We start from the raw sequence: 27,278 nt of genomic DNA, 5'->3' as shown, positions 1-27,278 counted from the left end.
TGGTAGAAGATCTCCAACATCTTGCTGCAGCGATCCCGTAGGATTCTAGTATCTGTAATGAGGTGTGACCCTACCTAAGTGTGAGTGTGGCAGTCGTGCAATCTTACCCTAAATCAGGAGAGGACAGCGCAGAATTCATTTAGGTTACCCAAGTCCAAATGGGTGGGATGGTTTTATTTGAAGAGATGGTCCACGCTCTAACACCATTTTTTATTTGATCTGGTTACAATGTGTTAGTTATACAATGTTTTACTCTTAATTTACCGGTTTACACGTTTGCCTTTTTGTTAACAAACCCTGCATATCTTCAGAGGCATTTCCTCATGATGACAGCGGGTAAATAACGTCTGGGGAGAGATTCCCAGTTAAGAACCCTAACGGTGTGTCCACACAGCAGCTTTGACCAAATCTTGAAAATCCTGGAGCTGGGCGTGTCTGACAGCTTGGGGATTTCGCGACCAACAACCAATCACATGAATATCACATGAATATCCCGCCCCCGACATACAAATTAAAAAAACCCGGTTCTTCTACACTATTGTCAAATAGGAAGGGCTATGATGAACATTTATTTTTTTAACATTTTGAACATTTATGAGATTAATGTTTATGGTGCTATTTTATGCTACATTCCATGCTGGCTAATGATACTGTCAATGCTTGCTAGCAACGAAGTAAACTAGCAACGAAGTAAACTGGATATAAAATCCCCAAATAAGCGAAAACCTACCAGTTTCACCCACTGCCTCTGCCACCTCCCTCCATGCCTGGTTCCTCCGGTTTGTATCCCGGTAAGTAAATAGGGACTGGTCATAAAGAACCGGGTGATTTGCTACCGCAATAACTAAGTTCTCCTCCATTTTTGTGGAATATAGAAAGGAACTGCGGGTCTGGTTCTCCCAGCTTGCACGCGGTTTGATTGGCTAGCGCTTGAACTGTCAGATTTGCATAAACGGATCTGATTGGCTGTCGCTTCCAGCTCAGCCTCAAAAGTTGAACATTGTTCAACTTTGGAATCCTGAACATCCTGGAAATCCTGGAAATCTTCGCCTCGCCCCCCCACAATGCAGTTCGGCGACAAGCGAGGGAAAGTGACGTCATCCCCATTCAAAGTCAATGGGCGGAGACGCGAGACAAATCGCCAAAAGCTGCTGTGTGGACGGGCCGTAAGACCTGTTTTCCTCTCTCAGCTGCTGCTTTTATATCATACCAACAGAAGCAGAAGTGAATACACACCAACAGACACATGTATGTGGAGAAGAGTCATTGCTTCCGGGTGTGAGTCAGGGGCCTTCTGCTGTGAGAGTAAGGGTGTCTTCCCTCTGCTGAATAATGACACCTTTAGTGATCAACTATATCAGACCTTACACTCTTTCATGTCAGTTTACCAAACATTACATTACATGTTACTTGTTAGACGCTTTTATCCAAAGCGACTTACATACTCAATACTGTGGGCAATCCCCACAGGAGCAATTTAGGATGAAGTGTCTTGCCCAGGGACACAACGACATGCTGACTGCAGTGGGTTTTGAAACCTGTGCTCCCTTGATCCGAACACCAACGCTCTATCCACTACGCCACACACCTCCGTGTACATTTAGTATATAAGTATAGAGCTTTGTGACATATCATGCATTTTAAATTGTGGATTCTAAAAATGTATATTTCATTATACTAACTTTCGTTTGAATATATAACCCAATATGGAAACCTCCTCGGTCTCTGGTTGTAAATGTTGCCGGTTCTGGTCCTCCACAGTCCTCTCTTTACTTGGACCAAACATTTTTTATCACAAACAGTCAAGTTATCGCAGTATATATGACATACTGGGACTTACCCAAATAATTTAAACCTAACAATCATCCTTGTCTTCAGTGTCAGGTTCAGAAGAGTCTCCAGGGTTGTCCTCAGTCTCTGGTTGTAAATGTCTCTCTGGATCTGAGTTCCTGGCTGGTTCTGGTCCTCCACAGTCCTCTCCATCAGCTTCTGTTTCCATGTGTTCAGCTGAGCTGCTGGCTGGAGGCTCTGCCTCTCTGTTCTCCTCAGTCTGAGTTTGATGAAGCTGTGGGGACTGACGACCAAAACACCTATGTCTTTCGACATGACTACTCAGGGTGAATCTTTTATCACAAACACTGCAGCTGAATGGTTTCTCTCCTGTGTGGATTCTCATGTGTTTCTTTAAATGTCCTCTCTGTGTAAAAGATTTATTACAGACTAAGCAGCTGAATGGTTTCTCTCCTGTGTGGATTCTCATGTGATCATGTAAATGTCCTCTCCGTTTACAAGATCGATTACAGACTGAGCAGCTGAATGGTTTCTCTCCTGCACTACGTCTTGAATCGATGACAGGGTCTTGTTTATTTCTCTGAGAGTTTGAACCTGGTTCTCTGGTCTCCTTCCAATCAGCCCTGTCTTCAGTGTCAGGTTCAGAAGAGCCTCCAGGGTTGTCCTCAGTCTCTGGTTGTAAATGTCTCTCTGGATCTGAGTTCCTGGCTGGTTCTGGTCCTCCAGAGTCCTCTCCACCAGCTTCTGTTTCCAGGTGTTCAGTTTGTCTTTGATGAAGCTGAGAGGACTGAGGTTTCTCGTCATCATCTTCACTCTTCACAGGGACAGGAGTGAATGTGAACTTGGTTATATCAGCCTCCTCCAGCCCTTGAAGCTGCTCTCCCTCCTGACTGCTCCATCGTTCCTCCTGTTCCTCTTTAATGTGTGGGGGGTGCTCTGGGTCCTCCTGGTCCAGACTGGAGCTCCACTCCTGCTGCTCAGGGGGAACCTCTTCTTTAACCACCACCAGCTGCTGGACGTCTGCAGGAAACAGGAAACAGATATTCAGAGAAACTGTAGAATATTAGAATTTAAAATCTAACCATAATTAACAATTCATTAACTTTGCAGCCCTTATCTATTCCTTATTTTTAAATGCTTGCCGATGGTTTTGCTAAGTTCCGCCCACTATGTTTATATAGAAGTGCTGGCCTTCTGACAAGTGTGTTCATGTGTATGCATTCAGTACTTGGTTGGACTACTTTAGCATGAATAACTGCATCAATGCGGTGTGGCATGGAGACTATCAGTCTGTGGCACTGCTGAGGTGTGATGGAAGCCCAGGTTGCTTCACTAGCGGCCTTCAGCTCTTCTGCATTGTTGGGTCTCGTGTGCCTCACCTTCCTCTCGACAATACATAGAATCTGTACAATAATAATTCTCCAAATGCTGACCTTTTTATAAAACGAAACCATTTTCAGAACATTTCTAAATTCTAGCTTTTGCAGAAAACCTCAGAGTTTTGACTTTTTTTTTTAATCAAAACTGACTTTTCTCTCCATATCTCATTACATGTTTTCTCAAAATTCTAACTTTTTCCCAAAATGCTGACTTTTTCAAAAGGTGGAGTTTTGAGGAAATGTGTCTGAATTTTGAGAAAATACGTCAGCATGTATTGATTTTAAGAAAATGTCAAAATGTTGAGGTTTTCTGCAAAGGCCAGAATTGAGAGATTTTCTGAAACATTTTGTACTTTAGAAAAAGGTCAGCATTTAGAGTAAAAATTATTTCTTACAGACTGAGAAGCTGAATGGTTTCTCTCCTGCACTACGTCTTGAATCACTGACAGGGTCTTGTTTATTTCAATGAGAGTTTGAACCTGGTTCTCTGGTCTCCTTCCAATCAGCCCTGTCTTCAGTGTCAGGTTCATGAAGAGTTTCCAGGGTTGTCCTCAGTCTCTGGTTGTAAATGTCTCTCTGGATCTGAGTTCCTGGCTGGTTCTGGTCCTCCACAGTCCTCTCCACCAGCTTCTGTTTCCAGGTATTCAGCTGAGCTGCTGGCTGGAGGCTCTGCCTCTCTGTTCTCCTCAGTTTGAGTTTGATGAAGCTGTGAGGACTGACGACCAACACACTTATGTCTTTTGACATGATGACTCCAGGTGAATCTTTTGTCACAAATACTGCAGCTGAATGGTTTCTCTCCCGTGTGTATTCTCATGTGGCCCTTTAAATGTCCTCTCACTGCAAAAGATTTCTTACAAATTGAGCAGATAAAAAGTTTCTCTCCTGTGTGGTTTCTCAAGTGCTGCTTTAAAGTTCCACTGTGTTTAAAAGATTTATTACAGACTGAGCAGCTGAATGGTTTCTGTCCTGTGTGGATTTTCATGTGTTGCTTTAAATGTCGTTCGTGTTTAAAAGATTTCTTACAGACGGAGCAGCTGAATAGTTTCCCTCCTGCACTACGTCTTGAATCATTGACAGAGTTTTGTTTATTTCTCTGAGAGTTTGAACCTGGTTCTCTGGTCTCCTTCCAATCAGCACTGTCTTCAGTGTCAGGTTCAGAAGAGTCTCCAGGGTTGTCCTCAGTCTCTGGTTGTAAATGTCTCTCTGGATCTGAGTTCCTGGCTAGTTCCGGTCCTCCACAGTCCTCTCCATCAGCTTCTGTTTCCAGGTGTTCAGTTTGTCTTTGATGAAGCTGAGAGGACTGAGGTTTCTCTTCATCATCTTCACTCTTCACAGGGACAGGAGTGAATGTGAACTTGATGATATCAGCCTCCTCCAGCGCTTGAAGCTGCTCTCCCTCCTGACTGCTCCAGAGTTCCTCCTGTTCCTCTTTAATGTGTGGGGGGGGCTCTGGGTCCTCCTGGTTCAGACTGGAGCTCCACTCCTGCTGCTCAGGGGGAACCTCTTCTTTAACCACCACCAGCTGCTGGACGTCTGCAGGAAACAGGAAACACATATTCAGAGAAACTGTAGAGTATTAGAATTTAAAATCTAACTATAATTAACAATTATTAACTTTGCAGCCTTTATCCAATCCTTATTTTAAATGCTTGCCTATGGTTTTGCTAAGTTCCGCCCACTTTGTTTATATAGAAGTGCTGGCCTTCTGACAAGTATATTAATGTTCCTGCTGTCAGTACTTGGTTGGACCTCCTTTAGCATGAATAACTGCATCAATGTTGCATGGAGACTATCAGTCTGTGGCACTGCTGAGGTGTGATGGAAGCACAGATTGCTTCACTAGCGGCCTTCAGCTCGTCTGCATCGTTGGGTCTCAAGTGCCTTATCTCCCTCTCGACAATATATAGAATCCCTACAATAATAATTCTCCAAATTCTGACTTTTTTCTAAGATGCTGAATTTTTAAGAAAATCTCAACATCCTGACTTTGTTTCTCAGATTTCTGACTTTTTTTCTGGAAAACTCAGAATAATGACTTTTTTCTCCAAATGCTGACCTTTTTCTAAAATGTAAAATGTTTCTGAAAATCTCTCATACTGGCATTGGCAGAAAACCTCAGAGTTTTGACTTTTTCTTAAAATCAAAACTGACTTTTTTCTCCATATCTCATAATACATTTTTCTCCAAATTATTTTCCCCAAAATTCAGCTTTTTCTAAAAGCTGAATTTTGAGAAAATAGGTCAAAATGTATTGATTTTAAGAAAAAGTCCAAATTCTGAGGTTTTCTGCAAAGGCCAGAATTTAGAGATTTTCTGAAACATTTTAGAAAAAGGTCAGCATTGGGAGCAAAAAGTATTTCTTACAGACTGAGAAGCTGAATGGTTTCTCTCCTGCACTACGTCTTGAATCACTGACAGGGTCTTGTTTATTTCTCTGAGAGTTTGAACCTGGTTCTCTGGTCTTCTTCCAATCAGCCCTGTCTTCAATCCGAGGTTCAGAAGAGTCTCCAGGGTTGTCCTCAGTCTCTGGTTGTAAATGTCTCTCTGGATCTGAGTTCCTGGCTGGTTCTGGTCCCCCACAGTCCTCTCCATCAGCTTCTGTTTCCATGTGTTCAGCTGAGCTGCTGGCTGGAGGCTCTGCCTCTCGGTTCTCCTCAGTTTGAGTTTGATGAAGCTGTGAGGACTGACGACCAATGCACTTATGTCTTTTGACCTTTTGACTCCAGGCGAACTTTTTGTCACAAATACTGCAGCTGAATGGTTTCTCTCCTGTGTGTATCCTCATGTGGCCCTTTAAACTGTCTCTCCGTTTAAAAGATGTATCACAGACTAAGCAACTGAACGGTTTCTCTCCTGTGTGTATTCTCATGTGGTCCTTTAAACTTCCTCTCACTGCAAAAGATTTCTTACAGACTGAACAGCTGAATGGTTTCTCTCCTGTGTGGCTTCTCATGTGCAGATTTAAATATCCTTTCCGTGCAAATGTATTCTCACAGACTGAGCAGCTGAATGGTTTCTCTCCTGTGTGGATTTTCATGTGCTCCTTTAAATGTGCTCTCTGTGTAAAAGCTTTCTTACAGACTGAGCAGATGAATGGTTTCTCTCCTGCACTACGTCTTGAATCACTGACAGTTTCTTGTTTATTTTTCTGAGACTTTGAACCTGGTTCTCTGGTCTTCTTCCAATCAGCCCTGTCTTCAGTGTCAGGTTCAGAAGTGTCTCCAGAGTTGTCCTCAGTCTCTGGTTGTAAATGTCTCTCTGGATCTGAGTTCCTGGCTGGTTCTGGTCCTCCACAGTCCTCTCCATCAGCTTCTGTTTCCAGGAGTTCAGTTTGTCTTTGATGAAGCTGAGAGGACTGAGGTTTCTCTTCTTCATCTTCACTCTTCACAGGGACAGGAGTGAATGTGAACTTGGTGATATCAGTCTCCTCCAGCCCTTGAAGCTGCTCTCCCTCCTGACTGCTCCAGAGTTCCTCCTGTTCCTCTTTAATGTGTGGGGGGGGCTCTGGGTCCTCCCGGTCCAGACTGGAGATCCACTCCTGCTGCTCAGGGGGAACCTCTTCTTTAACCACCACCAGCTGCTGGACGTCTGCAGGAAACAGGAAACACATATTCATCAGAATCGGTTATATTTACCAAGTAGGTTTACACATACGAGGAATTTGCTTTAGTGGTGCATTATATGTGGTGCATAAAAAGACACAGAAAGAAGCATCTTAGCAAAACAAAAATAAAATACAAATAGGATTATAACAGCTATGTAAAACAAAACTATTTTAAAACTATTAAAACCAATTAACAATATTTAAATGTGACAAATACTATACACTTTATTTAAAGTGGAGAACTGTGCTGATTTAAAAGAGTTAGTGTGCAGAAGAGATGAGCAGCATGTGCAGGGTTTACAATGTTAAAAAGAACAAGGTGTTGTTGATGTGCATTAATGTAAGGTTATTATGGGGTGGATAAAAGTCACTGGAAGAGGAAAGACTCCACAGAAGTGACTGGGGAGTCACACAGAGTGATGGGGGCGGGTGGGGCTGCGTTCTTCCTGAAGTCCACAACCATCTCACTGTCTTGAGAGCATTGAGCTACAGGTTTCAAGATTCAATATTCACGGCTTTATCATCATGTGCTCAGCAGCTACAGTGTTGATATGGTAATGAAAACTGAAGTCACAGGCTCCTCCAGTGCAATATAATTTGCAAGATGCAAACCAAGCGGCAATCTCCGGGGCAGAGCCGTGAAGCCCAAAAGGAAGTGCCACAAACTGCAGTTCATCTATTGGCCAATGGGACCCTCACTATTGCGGTAAGCGTGTTGTCACTTCCGGTTGTTGTTGTCATCTCCGGGTATCCTTTGTGCCTGTTCTGCTGCTGATAGCTTATATTATCTTAAATCGATCGTTTTAAAATTCTTGATCACGGCAGCTACCTGACGTTGTAATCACACGTTACTACATCTTTAGCTCTCACAACTCTCCTTCTCTTAGCGACTGTAACTCCACAGTTGCTTACACTCCTTTCAGGTTTGCTAACGGTAGCTACTTTAGCTTGATAGCTAGCCATGGCTCTTTCCCCACCCTCGGGTGCTATTTCCTGCTCTACCTGTCTCATGTTTGGTTACTTCCCTTCCTCCTTTACTAGTACCGATACATGTATTACATGTAGTATAGTTGTTAGGTTGGAGGTGGGAATCATAGACATAGAAGCACGGTTCCGCATCTTAGACCGGCAAGAGGTAGCTCCTATTAGCCGTCCCCCGGCAACTCCCGAGCAGCCAGGAGACTGGGTGACTGTTCAGAAGAGGCATTATGCAAAACCCACAGGTCCCCACCAACCCGTTCACGTATCTAACACATTTTCCCCACTCAGCGAGACACCCGCTGAGAAGCCAACTCTGGTTATTGGTAGCTCTATTATGAGATACGTGAAATTAGAGACCAAAGCCTACACAGTCAAAAGCATTCCGGGGGCCAGAGCGGGCGACGTTGAGGCGCATCTTAAACTGCTGGCTAAGAATAAACGTAAATACAGTAGGATTGTTATTCACGTCGGTGGTAATGATGTTCGTTTACGCCAATCAGAATGCACCAAACATAATGTGGAGTCGGTGTGTAGTTATGCAAAAACAATGTCGGACACCGTAATCTTCTCTGGTCCCCTCCCCAATCTGATCAATGACGACATGTATAGCCGCATGTCATCCTTTCAGCGCTGGTTGTCTTGGTGGTGCCCAGCAAACAATGTGGGCTTCGTAAAGAATTGGACAGCCTTCTGGGGAAAACCTGGTCTGATTAAGAGAGACGGCATTCATCCTACTTTGGAAGGTGCAAATCTCATTTCGGCAAACATTTCAGGGCTTTGTGGACTTAATCCATGACAAACTGGAGTTGAGACCAGGAGGCGGAGTCGCAGTCTTACACACTTCTCTGCGCTTTCTCCTGGGCAGTCATCCATAGGAATCCCAAACCCAATAAAATACCCAATACTAACGGTGTGTGTGTCTGCCCAAGGACAATTCAAAGTAAAACTAGTTGTCATACATAATAATCTAATCAAAGTAAATGTAACAACTACTACAGTGCAACAAAACAGGAAGATTAAATGTGGTCTCTTAAATATAAGATCCCTAGCATCTAAAGCAATATTGGTAAATGATTTAATATCAGATTATAATTTTGATATATGCTGTCTCACTGAAACGTGGTTGAGACATGAAGAATATGTCAGCATAAATGAGGCCACTCCACCCAGCCATATCAATACTCATATTGCCCTAGGCACAGGCCGAGGAGGTGGAGTTGCAGCAATCTTTGACTCAAGTTTACTCATCAATACTAAACCAAAATTAAATCATACCTCCTTTGAAAGCCTTGTTTTTAGTCTTACGCATCCGACATGGAAAACTTTGCAGCCAATCTTATTTGTTACAGTGTACCGTGCACCAGGTCCTTATTCAGAATTCTTATCTGAATTCTCTGAGTTTTGATCAACTTTGGTTCTTAAAACAGATAAAGTAATTATCGTAGGTGACTTTAATATTCATGTTGACGACGATAAAAATAGCCTTACTGTTGCATTTAACTCTATATTAGATTCTGTTGGTTTTTGTCAGAGTGTAAATAAACCAACCCACTGCTATAATCACACTCTCGACCTTGTTCTGACTTATGGTATTGAAATTGAGCAACTATTAGTCGAACCGCATAATCCTGCTTTATCTGAAAAAAATAGTAACTTTTGAAGTACTGTTAATAGATTACAAACCGTTAGTCAAAAGTTCCTGTAGCAGAAATCTATCCATTAAGGCTATAGCCACATTTAAGGAAGAGATTCCATCAATACTTAACTTGATAGCTTGTCTGCATGTAAGGGAGGAAACTTATAAAAAATGTAAACCACCCCAAATTGATCTTGTTGTTAATAGTGCTACAGATGCGCTGCAACCTATTTCTAATCTTCCGTTCCTCTCGAACATTCTTAACCCTTCTCTTGCGTTAGGTCATACCCCCCTTCCCATGCTATTTTCGGTCAAAATTGACCGTTGTGTTTTGCACAGTGATATCTCTGGAACCCCTTATCCAATTTTGATGGTTGACATCTCATTCGAACAGTCGAATCAAGGGATGACAGACAGAATGACACCAGGGGTGAATTTCACATTATTTTTGGCAGTCAGTTCAAAGATAGTGCTTATTTTACATTACTGTATATTATAAAAATGCTTGCCATGTAGGCTGTGTTTACTGGAGATGGAAATGATTTAGTTAGTGTTGTAGCTGAGATTTTTCCCGTTCCAATGATGTATGGGATGTATTGATTTGATACAAGCAAGCCAGTGTTTCATGTCATGGTCCGGACTCACCGGTGGGCCCATCAAGTTCAGCATTCACTGTGATGAATATAAAATAAGACACTGATACTGTTTTCTTCAATGAACATTTATTGAAAGAGAAATATACCATAACAGAACATGTGTGTGTTCACGCACATAGTTGGCTATGCAAAATTGTGGAATGTCACCTCAGGCTCCTCTCCCTCAGGGGCCTCTCCCTCAGGTGCCTCTTCCTGGTCTGTTGTAGGCTCATAGTCTGGATCGCTGTTGTCTTCCATTTCTGAGACATCTTCCTCTATGTCCTCTTCGTCTGGTTCAATCTCCTCTTCATCTGGTTAAAAAATGTGTCCAGAGCCCCTCGTACAGAAAATCGCCTGATCGGTCGCCTGCTCATTGTGTCAATGAGTCAAATGTGAGCAAGGCACAAATATAACTGCTTGAGAGCCAGTAAGGGAGGCGCATTTAGCGCGAGAAAGTGAGAGGTTTGTGTTTCTCGAGGGGCACAGAGCTTGCACCTGTGAGAAGGTATGATACATTGTATCATACAGCGCGAGAAAGGGAGAGGTTCCCGTAACATTTGTATGTGTGTGTGTGTGTGTGTGTGTGTGTGTGTGTGTGTGTGTGTGTGTGTGTGTGTGTGTGTGTGTGTGTGTGTGTGTGTGTGTGTGTGTAGATGTTTTCCATCTGCAGGATGAACATAATACACTCATACCCATTCATTTTCTATGGCGGTCAAATCTGACTGAAAACGTCAAGGGTGTTTCACTGTTGAATAAATCACCCAAAATTCAATGCAAGTGGTGATCATCAAGTGTATATGTTCAGAGGCCTAGTGTGGAGGATAACACAAGGTATTGAGGCAATTGGATGAAAAACACAATATTTATGATTCAAATAAGTCATTCGGTCACTTTTGACCCGAAACGCAAGAGAAGGGTTAAGAAAGCAGTCGCAAAACAGCTGTGTGATTACTTAAAAAACAATGATTTATTTGAAGATTTTCAGTCTGGCTTTAGAACACATCATAGCACAGAGACAGCTCTGGTTAAAGTCACAAATGACATTCTAATAGCCTCAGACAAGGGACGTGTCTCTATTCTTGTCTTGCTCGATCTCAGTGCTGCATTTTATACTATCGACAATGATATCCTATTGCAAAGACTAGAGCACTTAGTTGGCATACAGGGAACTGCTTTAGGCTGGTTTAGGTCCTATCTATCTGAACGCTCTCAGTTTGTGCGTGTCAACGATGAATCTTCCATGCAAACCAAAGTTAGCCATGGAGTGCCACAGGGCTCGGTGCTTGGACCTATTTTGTTCACATTATATATGCTTCCGTTAGGCAATATTATAAGGAATCATTCTGTAAACTTTCATTGTTATGCGGATGATACTCAACTATATTTATCCATTAAGCCTAATGAAACCAAACATCTAAATACAATTCAAGACTGCCTCAAGGACTTAAAAACGTGGATGACCTTAAACTTTTTAATGTAAAACACGGCCAAAACTGAAGTTATTGTACTTGGCCCAAAGACTCTACGAAACAAACTATCTAAAGATATATTAACTATGGATGGCATTAATTTGGCCTCCAGTGAGACTGTAAGGAATCTTGGTGTTATATTTGATCAGGATTTATCCTTTAACGCCAACATAAAATCAATCTCAAGGACTGCCTTTTTTCATTTACGTAACATTGCAAAAATCAGGCATATCTTGCCTCAAAACGATGCAGAGAAACTAGTCCATGCATTTGTTACTTCAAGGCGGGATTATTGTAACTCTCTATTATCAGGGTGTACTAAGAAGTCAGTCAAATCGCTTCAGCTGATTCAAAATGGTGCAGCTCGTGTACTAACCAGAGTTAGGAAAAGGGACCACATTACTTCTGTTCTGGCTGCCTTACACTGGCTCCCTATAGAACACAGGATATAATTTAAAATTATTCTTCTCGCCTACAAAGCCCTTAATGGGCAGGCGCCATCTTACATTAAAGAACTAATTATACCCTACTGTCCTACTAGGGCATTACGTTCCAAGAATGCAGGGTTGTTGGTTGTTCCTAGAGTCTCTAAAAGTACAATGGGAGCCAGAGCTTTTTCTTATCAAGGTCCACTTTTGTGGAATCAGCATCCAGTTTGTGTTCGGGAGGCAGACACCGTATCCGTTTTTAAGAGTGCGCTTAAGACCTTCCTTTTTGATAAAGCTTATAGTTAGGGCTGATTAGATTCAGCCCCTAGTTTTGCTGATATAGGCTTAGTTTGTCGGGGGACATCTTACTTCTTCCTTCTCTCTGTCTATACCTGTGTACTCTCATGTTCCCATTAACCCAGCTTCCCCAAATGTCTTTTTGGTGTCTATCGACGCTGGGATCCTGAGTTGTGGCTGATCCTGAGTCCTGATCTGAGTTCTGGATTTCGAGTCGTGACTGAACCTGTCACTGTGGTCCTGCCTGACTTTCATCATACTACTTCCCTGATAGATCCTTCAGGATTGTTGACATCCTCTTGGATTGATCTTCTTATTATAGACACATGCATTTCCAAACATTTGGTCTACCTATGTTGTAAATGTATTATCCTTTCGATTTGCACACGGCATCTATTGCACGTCTCTCCGTCCTGGTAGAGGAATCCCTCCTCTGTTGCTCTCCCTGAGGTTTCTCTCATGTTCCCCTTTAAACTGGGGTTTTTCCTTTTTTGGAAGTTTTTCCTTGAGGGTCTAAGGACAGAGGGTGTCGTATTGTCATACTGATATTCTGTAAAAACTGTGAAGTCCACTGAGACAAATGTTTAGAAACCGCTCTTAAAAAAGAATACTCTAGATGCGTCAGTAATCAGGGTTCTTAGACCTTTTCCAAAGTCAAATTCAAGCACTTTTCAAGCACTTTCAAGGTGCATTTTCAAGCTTTTCAAGCATCTTACAGCTGTTGTAAATTACATATTCATATACACATACTTATACTCAAATGATTATTTCCCTACCTCAGATTACATCAGATGTTCTTTATGCTATAAACAACCAAATGTGTGTTTCATAATAGCATTCAACATGAGGATGACAAATTAAAGAAAATAAAACTAAGTTTAATATTTCAAAATGAGTGAACCATCTGTACGTAGACTGGGCAACCCATCAGCCAAATAACTTTTCAATACATTATTGATTACTGTTTTTGAGGTACTTTTAGATTAGCAGTAAACATAAGTCAGAGGTAAATGGTGTACTTCTACTCCAGTACATGTATTTAATACCTTCAGTTACTTCACAGATGTGGATGAATGATGTGAAATATAACCAAGTGTTGAATCAGACTTTAGTTCCACTTGGAGTAAATCCACAAGCTACCCTGCAGTATACAAAGTCATTCAAACTAGCTGCACCTTTACCAGCTTTGAGAACACTTTCATGATCAATCATTATAAAACATATCATATATATTATTCTGAAATGGACCAATCTGCACAACGACTACTTTTACTGTCGCTACTTTCACTATATTTTGATGAGAATACTTTTCTACTTTGACTTGAGGAACATTTTGAATGCAGGACTTTTACTGTAACAGAGTATTCCTACACTCTGGTACTTCTACTTTGACTCAAGTACAAGATCTGAGTACTTCTACTTGGACTCAAGTACAACGGAGTTACTCGGAGTAATTTAACGCCACAGCAAGCATAACAACAGCCGGTGTTTCTTGTGAGTGTTTCCCCGGTAAACACAACACAACCACACACACACACACACACACACACACACACACACACACACACACACACACACACACACACACACACACACACACACACACACACACACACACACACACACACCACACACACACACACACACACACACACACACACACACACACACCACACACCACACACACACACACACACACACACACACACACACACACACACACACACACACACACACACACACACACACACACACACACACACACACACACACACACACACACACACACACACACACACACACACACACACACACACACACACACACACACACACACACACACACACACACACACACACACACACACACACACACACACACACACACACACACACACACACACACACACACACACACACACACACACACACACACACACACACACACACACACACACACACACACACACACACACACACACACACACACACACACACACACACACACACACACACACACACACACACACACACACACAGAAATGTGTCTTTGGGTCAATGTGACTGATTTCGATAGAGCAAGTCACATTTCAGGCATGAAAAAGGTGAGAAGGATATTATCCCTCTAGGGGGGTCCGGGGGCATGCTCCCCCGGAAGAACATTTGGAATATTCCATATTTTAAAGCATCAATCTGATGCATTTTGAGATGCATTTTTTTTGCCAACCTGGGGAGAGCTGGAGAAACTTAACTTCAGCCATGAGTCAAAAATATGATGGCCTCCTTACTAAGTATTATCAGGGATGCAAACTCATCAGGTATGGAAAGGGTGACAAGGACCCGAGCCCCCCGACCCCACGGAATATCGGCTTTAAAATTAGGAATAACAGGATTTTAGCAGTCAAAACAACTAAAGCAGCAGTGTTAATAATAACAGAAACGCTAAAGAGTCACATCTAATAGAAATATATAAAAGCATTTATTAGGGCCCGAGCACGAAGCGCTAGGACCCAACGGCGTCCTAGCACGAAGTGCGAGGAACCTATTGTTATTGGTGGAATTATTCTTATTAGGGCCCGAGCATGGAGCGCTAGGACCCAACGGCGTCCTAGCACGAAGTGCGAGGAACCTATTGTTATTGGTGGAATTATAATTTTTCTGCTGGCGTTTCCTGTTTTTGAGGCTTTTAGGACGCTGACAAAGTTGTATATTTTTGCACGGACGCCAGGACTGGTGAAAGATACAATATTCTGGAGTCAATGGGTTAAATATTCCAACGTGCGCCACCTTTGAAAAACCCATTTCGGAATAAATGTACAAAGTCGCACCGTAACTTCAAATAACCTGACATTTTGCACACATATCCGGAGTGGACCTGCTCTAAATTTAAATTAGCATAATGTTCAAAACAGTTAAATATTCACTTAAATTTCAATTTTCAGTTTTTCAACACCAAACTTCGTATATAGCATCGGTGGCGGGTCAGACACATTACCGTAGAAAATGAGCATGTTAGGAAGATACATTTTGCCACCGTCAATCAAAACGTACACGCAATAAGGCGGGGCTTAGAAAGAAATGCTCATAAATCATCAACAATGTATCCAAACATCACACATTTTGGTAGCTAGGTTCAATCTGTGTTGGGAAATAGACACACCAAATAATTTATATTTTGGACTATAGGGGGCGCCAAAAACACCACCAATTTATAACTCAAGAACGGATGGACGAATCTTTTTATTTATTTGTTACACATACTCTGGGGGTGACTACGAACTGAGATATAAAGTGTCACAACAAATCCAGAATGTGGGCGTGGCCTATATCTATTTTTTAAAATTGCGATAGCATAAAATGAGCTTCGGACGCAAAACTTGGAAAACACGTCAGAGCCCACAACCTTTTCGAGAATGTAAAAAAAAACGTAATCTTTCAAAAAAACTGCTCACTAGCGCCCCCTATTGTGTGGTAGTCACATATAGTTTCTCAGAACTTCACGAATTTTGGCACAGACATTCCTCATGGAATTGCGGACATATTTGTAGATAGATTCCATTAGCACCGCCCCCCAGGAAGTCGGCCATTTTGAAAGATGGGGCTTTTTCATGCATTTTAAGCACATTCTTGCGAACTCCTCCTAGGGGAATGATTGGAAAAATTCCACGCAAGTTCAGCCCCTATCCAATATGATGCTAAATTGAGAAGAACATTTTTGATAGCTCAATCGTGGAGGTCGTAAGCTAACAGTGAATACACAATTTTTGACGATTTACATGTCGCAAATTACTCCAAACTACTCGGATATAGTTATTCCGATATTCACGAAACGCTGTATACATATTGCTATTATGATTGCACACATATTTCAAATTGCCTTCCATTAGCCGGCTGGTCCGGACAACGTAGAACCTTTCTTTTTAAAGATAGCTGCAGATTTTATTGCTCCACCTCTTACTACTCTTTTTAACCTCCCCCTCAGCACGAACAAAATCCCAAAAGTATGGAAGTCAGCTTATGTCCTGCCACTACTACAAGGAGGGGAGGCCACCTTATTAAACAATTATAGACCCATCTCTAAGTTGTCAGTTCTGGCCAAGGTTCTCGAACGCTTAGTGAGTGAACAGGTAAAGGAGTTTTTATGTAACAATGACATCCTGTCTAAACATCAGTCAGGCTTCAGAAAGCAACATAGCACCATCACTGCCACAATGAAAGTGGTAAATGATATTACGAGTATTTTAGATAATAAGCAGAGTTGTGCAGCTCTATTTGTTGACCTATCCAAAGCTTTTGATACTGTCGATCATTGCATTTTGAAGCAAAGGCTGGTCAGTATAGGCATGTCCAGCCATGCAGTAGGGTGGTTTGTAAACTACCTCTCTGAAAGGTCCCAATGTGTTCACTTTGATGGGCTGTCTTCTGAGTGGTTAAACATCACTAATGGTGTACCACAAGGTTCAGTTTTAGGTCCGCTATTATTCTCTATCTATATTAATAGTTTAGGTGAAAATGTCGAAGGAGCAACCTTACATTTTTATGCGGACGATACCGTTATGTACTGTGCAGGTCCCTCGATTAACGAGGCTGTTGTTAAATTACAGGCTGTTTTTAACATTATTCAGGCTCAGCTCTCTGAGCTTAAGCTTCTTTTAAATGTGGATAAAACCAAGGTAACACTCTTTTCTAAAGCTAAAGCTAAAAATACACCAGAGACTGCTTTGGATATTGTAACTACGCAAGAAAGAAAACTTGAAGTGGTTACCTGTTACAAATACTTGGGTATCTGGCTTGATGACTGTCTCACTTTTAAACTTCATGTCAATAACCTGCTTAAAAAGCTGAGGGTTAGGCTAGGTTTCTTCTACAGAAATAAGTCCTGTTTCTCGCTTGAGGCCAGGAAAAGGCTAGTCACTGTGACCTTTTTACCTGTGCTGGATTATGGTGATTTGTTATATATGAATGCACCTGCCAATTACCTAAGCAAGTTAGATGCTGCGTATCACAGTGCACTGAGATTGTTGACAAATTGTAAAGCACTTACGCATCACTGTACCCTGTATACCAAGGCGGTTATGCCATCACTTACTGTACGGAGGCTCAGTCACTGGTACTTTTTCATTTACAAAGCCATGTTGGATAAACTACCATCTTATATCTGCTCCCTGATCTCTCTGCGAATTGAAAGTACTTATTGCCTGATTATGCTGTGGTTTTATTAAATGTGCCAAGTGCTAGGACTGACTTAGGGAAGAAAGCTTTTAGATGTGCAGCTCCACTAACATGGAACAGTCTGCAAAAAGAATGGAAAATTACCAAGCTAGTACCACTACATGTTTTTAAAGCTCGGTTGGATGCTACAAAATCAGATGCTGTTGGTACCTGTACTTGTGGTTAAATATGTAAATTGTAATCCCTGTACATTTTGCTGTATGATGTCCTTTTGTTGTTCTGTTGTTTATGTCTTCTTGTGGAACCTACTGCTGCAGGTCTCCCTTGAAAAAGAGATCATTGATCTCAATGGGATTTTACCTGGATAAATAAAGGTTTTGAATTGAATTGATTAGCCCCGCCCCCCAGAAAGTCGGGCCATTTTCAAAAATGTGCGTTTTTCAGCCGTTTTAAGCACATTCTTGTGAACTCCTCCTAGGGGAATGATCGGAAAAATTCCAATGCAGGACAGGTTCAGTCCCTGGCCAATGTCATGAAGAATTGCGGATTACATTTTTGATAAATCAATCGTGGAGGTCGTAAGTTAACAGCTAATACACCATTTTTGACGATTTACATGTCCCAAATTACTCCAAACTACTCGGATATAGTTATTCCGATATTCACGAAACACTGTATACACATTTCTCTTATGATTGCAGACATATTTCAAATGCTTTTATTAGCCCCGCCCCCGACAAAGTCGGCCATTTTGAAAAATGTGCGTTTTTCATCTATTTTAAGGACATTTCTGCAAACTCCTCATAGGGGAATGGTCGGAAAAATTCCAATCCAGGACAACTTCAGCGCATATCCAATGTCATGCTACATTGAGAAGGAATAGTCCTTCGCTCAAACGGGAAGCTCGTATGCTAACGGAGAATGTACCATTTTTGACCAATTATATGTCAGATAAGCTACTGAGGCCTGCCTGTCTGCCTGGCACATCAACTCTCTCACACACACACACACACACACAAACACACTTACTGTTAGTCCAACAACGCCCTTTGCTGGCGGCATATTCATTACAACAGACACCTATACACTCCCTAACCCTGTCCCTACTGTTTATTTGTAGATATCTCCTAAAGCCTACAAATAAAGTGTGAAATGTAGGCCTGCTACATTTATTATTGAGCGATATATATTATACACACTGTTCTGCTTTCTGCACTGACCTCAGCAGCTGTTCTCACTGTAAACATTGTGTCACAATGAAAGCAGTTGTATTGAAAAAAAAATAGCCTAACATCCAGGGGAGATGTGATTAGTGAGTAAACAAACGGTAAAGGGCAGAAAGTCTGATGCACATTGGATCATCTCAAATAACTTATAATCACAACAGGAACAGTTTGCAGAGCTGTGCTTTGTTGACAGAAGTCCAGCCAAGCGTCACACCTCTTTTAAACATCACTGTTGGCTGAAATCGTCTCAGGAGAATACTTCAGTGTACCCTCGGTTATAGCTCCTCTAGAGACACTCCTCTCTCCTCTAAATCAGTGTATCCTCGGTTACGGCTCCTCCAGACAGCCTCCTCGATAATCGATCCTCGACGAGCCTTTAGAGAAATTTGTTTTCCTTCGAGACGGCGCACCGACATCCGTTTCCGGGTCGCTGCCGGAGGACCTGGGAGTCTGGGACGCGAAAATTATAGTAATGAGAAACGGCTGATTTCCCAGGACTCGCGCACGTCTGCTTGACGCCGGGACGACCGGCTGCCCTCACTGCGCGCACAAGTGCGACCGCAGTTTTAATTGTAATGGTGTAGCAGTCAGTTTATAATTTTGGCAGCACTGTTGAGCATTTTGAAAATCTATTGTCATGCCTCTGTGCAAGGCTTAGTCTTTCTATCTTTATGGCATCTGGTGTAAAGTAACTAAATTCATAAACTCAAGTACTATACTTGGGTACAATTTTGAGATACTTGTACTTTATTTAAGTATTTCAATGTTTTGCTACTTTGTTCTTCTTCTCCTCTACAGTTCAGAGGTAAATGGTGTACTTTGACTCCACTACATGTATTAATACCTTTAGTTACTTCACAGATGTGGATGAATGATGTGAAATCTAATCAAGTGTTGAATCAGACTTTAGTTCCACCTGGAGTAAATCCACAAGCTACCCTGCAGTATACAAAGTCATTCAAACTAGCTGCACCTTCACCAGCTTTGAGAACACTTTCATGATCAATCATTATAAAACATATCATATATATTATTCTGAAATGGACCAATCTGCACAACGACTACTTTTACTGTCGCTACTTTCACTATATTTTGATGAGAATACTTTTCTACTTTTACTTGAGGAACATTTTGAATGCAGTACTTTTACTAACAGAGTATTCCTACACTCTGGTACTTCTACTTTTACTCAAGTACAAGATCTGAGTACTTCTACTTTTACTCAAGTACAAGATCTGAGTACTTCTACTTTCACTCAAGTACAAGACCTGAGTACTTCTACTTTTACTCAAGTACAAGATATAAGTATTTCTGCTTTTAATCAACTACAAGATTTGAGTACTTCTACTTTTAATCAAGTACAAGATCTGAGTACTTCTACTTTTACTCAAGTACAAGATCTGAGTATTTCTGCTTTTAATCAAGTACAATATCTGAGTGCTTCTACTTTTACTCAAGTACAAGATCTATACTTATACCACCTCCGTTTATAGCCTATGAAAAAAAAACTATTAGAAAACGAAGGCTAAAGCTAACGTTAGCAGATAGTGACAATGTATGATAGTTAGCCAGCTCAACGATAATATTGCTCCGACAGGGAGCTCTGCTCTGAACACCTGAACGGCCCATTCTAACAGCTGTTCACCAGCGGTCCAGTCTGTACCACAGTGACTCCGGACCGCACAGTTAATATTAACGAACGCACCCGTAGGTAATGTGGCTGCTGAAGCTAGACCATCATCGCGGAGCAGCAGAGCCGACAGGCAGGAAGACTCCAGCACACAGCTCGCGCTGCATTATAATATATAAAAAAAGAACACCATGCGTGTCATGATGGCACATAACAGCTCGCGGCCGCAGATTACTCCGGGTCCCAGACCCCCCCATACCCCAAAAATATTTTTATTGCAGATCTACATGAATCACACAAACGACCTATTTTGGATTCAAAACGGCGAATTTCGCCGAAAGGTGAGTGATTTTCATGCCTGACATTTGGTTTAGGCACAAAACAGTAGAAATACATTACTTTTAAAATCGCTCTGTGTCGAATCAATAGATTATATTTCATGACTATAAACACGAAATGCTGTGAGACTGGGTTGAATTACAACAGTGAGTGCTTCATCCTCTGAATACCACAGGATGGCGACTGTAACACACATAACATAGGTACGCTCCTCTGAAATGATTGTCCCCTGCAATTATTATTATCCCTCATTAAGTTCGCTATTCAGCTTGCTAACATTAGCTTGAAGAGCCTGTGACAGCCTCCCAACAACTGTTGTGCAATGACATATTGGGCTACTAGTAATCTCAAACCGTCAGCTTAAAAAAGAAGGTGCGATACCGCTCCGATAAATATCAATAATTTTGAACATCGCGGGGAAGCCGGAAGTGGTTGTCGTCTCCACTGTCTGACTCAGTTTGTTTAATCCGATTCAGACTCAGAGGCATACGGTTTGAATCTGTAGGGCACATAGCCAATATCCTCTACGATGTCATGACTATCACTTTCCGATCCTTCAGCCTCATATGATTGGAAAACTGGGTGGGACTTTTGGCAACAGTTCTAAACTGGTTTGAATCCTACTTAAAGGACAGAAATAACTTTTGTTTCTATACGTAAATACACATCTGAGTTGACAAATATGACATGTGTGGTTCCTCAAGGCTCCATCCTGGGGCCTCTTCTCTTTAACATCTACATGCTACCACTGGCTCAGATAATGAAGAACAACAAAATAAGTTACCATAGCTATGCGGATGACACACAAATTTACGTAACAATTTCACCAGGAGACTATGCTCCAATTCAAACACTGAGTAAGTGCATTGAACAAATCAATGACTGGATGTGTCAGAACTTTCTCCAATTAAACAAAGATAAAACTGAGGTAATGGTTTTCGGACATAGATAACAGATAACAAAAATTTAAAAGTTAGCGCTGGGCTTCAGTCTGCAATGTTCAAAACAACAGATAAAGCCAGAAATCTAGGTGTAGTCATGGACTCTGACCTGAGTTTCAACAGTCACATTAAAACAGTTACTAAATCAGCCTACTATCACCTAAAGAACATATCTAGGATTAAAAGACTAATGTCACAGCAGGATTTGGAAAAACTTGTCCATGCTTTTATCTTCCGTAGACTCGACTACTGCAATGGTGTCTTTACAGGTCTCACTAAAAAATCTATTAGAAAGCTGCAGCTAATTCAGAACGCCGCTGCTCGAGTCCTCACTGACACTAAGAAAGTGGATCACATCACTCCTGTTCTGAAGTCTTTACATCGGCTTCCTGTGTGTCTAAGATTTCAAAACACTGCTGCTGGTTTATAAAGCATTGAATGGTTTAGGCTAGGGATGCACGATATTGGTTTTTTGAAACCGATACCAATACCGATAACTTCCTGCTTCTCAAGACCGATACCGATACCGATAACCGATAATAATATAATATATATATATTAAATGTACCTGTAGTTTTTGCACACCTGGTCGTAAAAAAAAGACTAGTAGTGAGCAAATGACATGAGCATTACTACTATGAACAAAACAAAGCCAAGAACAGTTTTGACTCTTCAAAGTGACCATATTTATTTTCCCAAATAAAGTTCTTGCCTTTTTCAAAAGCCTCGTCGATAGGTAAAAGCCCCGTTGCCTTTGCAGCTGGCTTTGGATTCGCCGCTAGTTTAGCAGTGCAGGCGTCTTCGTACGCTTTTAACACACCATCGTAGCGATGGCGATGTTTCAGGTGACTAATCAGGTTGGAAGTATTATAGCTTGTTGCCTTTTTCCCTCCTCGTGGAACTTCTGCATTGCATTTGTTAATACAAATAGCAAGCGAACTATCTAACTCTGAAACTTTGAAATAGTCCCATACCACCGACGACATGTTTGTTTACTGTCCTGGCTTCACGGCCGCACACCATTTACGTCACAGCCAGGCATGAGTTAGGGAGCGCTGGATTTGTGAAAAACTCCCCTCTTCCTAAACCACTAATACCACAGTACTGGCAAAACGGGAGGAGCCGAGTGAAAAACAAGCGCCCCTCATCCCTATCCGCCCACACCGCAGTATTTTTTTCTTTTATTTTACCCAAAAAATATATTATCGGGGCTATTAATACTTTTATCGGGTTTATCGGGATGACGTCATAATTCCTAATATCGGACCGATAATTATGGGGCCGATAATTATCGTGCACCACTAGTTTAGGCACAAAATATATTTCTGATCTCCTGCTAAATTATGAACCATCCAGAACTCTCAGGTCTTCTGGTCTGCTTTCTGTCCCCAGAGTCAGAACCAAACATGGAGAAGTTCAGTTATTATGCTCCAAATATCTGGAACAAACTCCCAGAAACCTGCCGGTCCGCTGCAACTCTGACTACTTTTAGATCCCTCCTCTGTTGCTCTCCCAACAGAGGTTTCTCCCATATTTTCCCCTTTAAACTGTGGGTTTTTTCTCTGGAAGTTTTTCCTTGTACGATGTGAGGGTCTAAGGACAGAGGGTCTAAGGATGTTGGGTGTCGTTTTTCTCATACTGATATTATGAACAATCTGTGCTGTTGTATTTGCTGTAAAGTGTCTCTACTGTAGGCTATTTTTATTATATGTACAGCACTTTGGCTCGACCAAAAATCGTTTATAAATGTGCTATATAAATAAAACTTGATTTGATTTGAAATCCAGGCTGAAGACGTTTATTTTTTCCGCTGCTTTTAGTTGAACTATTCATATCTTAAACTGCACTGTAACTTTTATCCATGTATTTTTTCTTTTAATTTTTGTGTTGAAAGGTGAACATCTCTAACTGGTCGACCAATCAAAACAGAGCCGGCCAGCTAACCATTCAGTCCAGACTGGTCTCTGGTTTCAGACAAAGGGCAGTATGAAAAAAATAAAGAGCTTTTTCAACATTAAAGCATGGAGACATGTACCAGTGAAGAGAACATACTAATACTAACCTGAAAATGAACAGAATATGTCATTCTTTTCGATGTCCTCAGTCTCTGATTGTAAATATCTCTCTGGATCTGAGTTCCTGGCTGGTTCTGGTCCTCCACAGTCCTCTCCATCAGCTTCTGTTTCCATGTGTTCAGCTGAGCTGCTGGCTGGAGGCTCTGTCTCTCTGTTCTCCTCAGTTTGATGAAGCTGTGAGGACTGACGACCAACACACTTATGTCTTTTGACCTTTTGACTCCGGTTGAACTTTTTGTCACAAACACTGCAGCTGAATGGTTTTTCTCCTGTGTGGATTCTCATGTGGTCCTTTAAACTTCCTCTCACTGCAAAAGATTTCTTACAAATTGAGCAGATAAATGGTTTCTCTCCTGTGTGGTTTCTCAAGTGGTCCTTTAAAGTTCCACTGTGTTTAAAAGATTTTTTACAGACTGAGCAGCTGAATGTTTTCTCTTCTGTGTGGCTTCTCATGTGCAGATTTAAATATCCTTTCCGTGCAAACGTTTTCTCACAGACTGAGCAGTTAAATGGTTTCTCTCCCGTGTGTATTACCATGTGCATATTTAAAAGTCCTCTCCCCGCAAAAGTTTTCTTACAGACTGAGCAGCTGAATGGTTTCTCTCCTGTGTGTATTGCAATGTGTCGATTTAAACTTCCTCTCCCTGCAAACTTTTTCTCACAGACCGAGCAGATGAATGGTTTCTCTCCTGTGTGGATTTTCATGTGCTCCTTTAAATGTCTTCCTTGTTTAAAAGATTTCTTACAGACTGAGCAGATGAATGGTCTCTCTCCTGCACTACGTCTTAAATCACTGATAGAGTTTTGTTTATTTCTCTGAGAGTTTGAAACTGGTTGTCTGGTCTTCTTCCAATCAGCACTGTCTTCAGTGTCAGGTTCAGAAGAGTCTCCAGGGTTGTCCTCAGTCTCTGGTTGTAAATGTCTCTCTGGATCTGAGTTCCTGGCTGGTTCTGGTCCTCGACAGTCCTCTCCATCAGCTTCTGTTTCCAGGTGTTCAGTTTGTCTTTGATGAAGCTGAGAGGACTGAGGTTTCTCTTCATCATCTTCACTCTTCACAGGGACAGGAGTGAATGTGGACTTGTTGTTATCAGCCTCCTCCAGCCCTTGAAGCGGCTCTCCCTCCTGACTGCTCCAGAGTTCCTCCTGTTCCTCTTTAATGTGTGGGGGGGGCTCTGGGTCCTCCTGGTCCAGACTGGAGCTCCACTCCTGCTGCTCAGGGGGAACCTCTTCTTTAACCACCACCAGCTGCTGGAAGTCTGCAGGAAACAGAAAACACATATTCATCAGAATCGGTTATATTTACACATACGAGGAATTTGCTTTAGTATATGTGGTGCATAAAAAGACACGGAAAGAAGCATCTTAGCAAAACAAAATAAAATACAAATAGGATTATAACTATTGCTATTTACAACAAAACTATTTTAAAACTATTAAAACCAATTAACAATATTTAAATGTGACAAATACTATACACTTTATTTAAAGTGGAGAACTGTGCTGATTTAAAAGAGGAAGTGTGCAGAAGAGATATGCAGCATGTGCAGGATTTACAATGTTAAAAAGAACACGGTGTTGTTGACATGATGTTCATTAATGTAATGTTATTATGGGGTGGATAAAAGTCACTGGAAGAGGAAAGACTCCACAGCAGTGACTGGGGAGTCACACAGAGTGATGGGGCGGGTGGGTCTGCGTTCTTCCTGAAGTCCACAACCATCTCACTGTCTTAAGAGCGTTGAGCTCCAGGTTTCAAGATTCAATATTCAAGGCTTTATCATCATGTGCTCAGCAGCTACAGTGTTGATATGGTAATGAAAACTGAAGTCACAGGCTCCTCCAACAGTGCAACATGAATATATATATATATATATATATATATATATATGAATCATCCCGGGACTCTCGACCGGCCCACTTCGGTACCGCTAGTAAATTGTCAACGGGGGGAGTGGGGGATGTGCTAGTGACTTATCCGACCGGCCCACTTCGTTACAGGCCCATCGGGATTCGTCCCGATGGCCAGTCCGCCACTGCACCCAGCCCAGCCCACGGAAACTGTCAACGGGGGGAGCCTCGCTGCAGGGAAACGGTGGACCTAGTGTCCCTATCGGAGTGGGAATAATAATAATAATAATAATCATAATCTGTGCATTTTATCCATTAATTTCCCCAACATTGTGGTAAAAAAAACACACGTTTAATCCATGTTGGTGTACTACAACTACAAAAAGCATCGGTTTGTTTTCTCATCAGGAAATGCAGACCGGCTCAAACAAACGATTTTTAATCATCATTCTCACGATCATTTAATGTATCATATGTTCACCGAATTGACATGAAAGCACTAATACATGTAGTTTCATCCACTTGAGTTTACAACTACAAAAATAATCGATTTGTTTTTATCCGACGGGAGGAAATTCAGTATCTCTCACTACCGATTTTTAATCCTAATTTAATCATCATCTTCACCACGATCATTTATATTTATGTTCGCCGAATTGACATGAAAGCACTGACAAATATGAATATACTGTAGTCAACTTCATTAAAACGTTATTAACGTGCCTAAACTCAGTAATTCACCATTTATACGCATGACAACACACTTTGTCCGTGTTTGGCTCTCTCGCCGCCAGTGAATAACTTATTTCACGTATATACAGTGTTGGGTGTAACGCGTTACAAAAGTAACGGAGTTACAGTAATATATTACATTACTTCGTTACAGCAAAAAGTAACGCATTACGAATGAAATGTGGGTAATATATTACCCGTTACAATGCCCAGTAACGTAGTTACAACACATTTTAACCCGAAATGAAATGGTGTTTTGTTTTTTAACAATGTACTAACATAGCGAGACATTCCGACACCAGAGACAAATTGTGCGGGTAGATTAGTAAACCTGGTGTGTTTACCCTTCAGGCTTCGCGTCGGGATCTTCAGGGCAGTTGAATGTTATGCACCCTCTATTCAAAAAAGAGAACGGAGCAAAAAATACAAACAACAAATTGTGTCAGGTGCACGTGACCTTCTCCGCTGCGCGTGCATCATTTCCAAAGTGCTTCCAAAGCAGTGACACACATCTGTGGATAATCATTAATATGAAAATGGTTAAAGCAACCATCACTAAACGCCAGCAACACTGCATCTACTGCAGACAGTAGCAACTGGTCAGATGGGGACATCACGTTACCCTCCGTTGTGGACACTAGCTTACTCCCGCCTGACTCGCCCCCGGAGCAGCAGTCTTCGTCGCCCCCGCAGGTGCCAGGATACCACGGCAAAACAGAGCCTGCCCAGGTATATCTAAACAAGTACCCGCCTGTACAGTGGGGTTAGGCGGTCATTTTGCAGCTCGTGGTATAAAAATAGACAAGGGCTAGAATATTCATGTGAAAATAGTGCCATATTCTGCCATGCCTGTAGAAATGTTTGGTCACACATAATGCATACAATAGCACAGATGCCTTCACCACGAATGGCTACAAAACTATCTCATATCCCGAGCTTATCAACGAGCTAATGTTGCAGCTGAAATGTTCTCCAGGTCACAAAGTCAACCTCACATGATGATGTGATCCATTTTTCAAGCACAGTAAATATTCTCTTCCCAGAGTATATGATGGGACCGAAGTGATGATGTAGTACATGGTTTTAATAATAC

General features: G+C 41.7%; 1 protein-coding gene across 4 annotated transcripts in view; it reads right to left on the bottom strand.

Annotated features, from left to right (window-relative positions):
• Positions 1-2,754: 2,754 nt before the first annotated feature.
• LOC117542279 (zinc finger protein Xfin-like) overlaps positions 2,755-27,278 on the bottom strand; it is a 134,891-nt gene continuing 110,367 nt past the window's right edge. For 2 of the 4 annotated variants that reach the window (XM_034209843.1, XM_034209844.1), the window contains exons 5-7: positions 5,622-6,761; positions 3,650-4,706; positions 2,755-2,811 (exon numbers count right to left, since the gene is read on the bottom strand). In XM_034209843.1, coding sequence (XP_034065734.1) covers positions 3,697-4,706; positions 5,622-6,761 — 2,150 coding nt within the window. In that variant the 3' untranslated portion in view covers positions 2,755-2,811; positions 3,650-3,696. Of the gene's footprint in view, positions 2,812-3,649; positions 4,707-5,621; positions 6,762-23,592; positions 24,862-27,278 lie in introns of all 4 variants that reach the window. The other 2 variants (XM_034209847.1, XM_034209845.1) reach the window with 2 other exon arrangements.

Source organism: Gymnodraco acuticeps, unplaced genomic scaffold (assembly GCF_902827175.1).
Source record: "Gymnodraco acuticeps unplaced genomic scaffold, fGymAcu1.1, whole genome shotgun sequence".
In the NCBI taxonomy this organism is placed as follows: domain Eukaryota; kingdom Metazoa; phylum Chordata; class Actinopteri; order Perciformes; family Bathydraconidae; genus Gymnodraco; species Gymnodraco acuticeps.
Note: the sequence above shows the minus strand (reverse complement) of the source record. Positions and strands in the feature narration are given on the sequence as shown.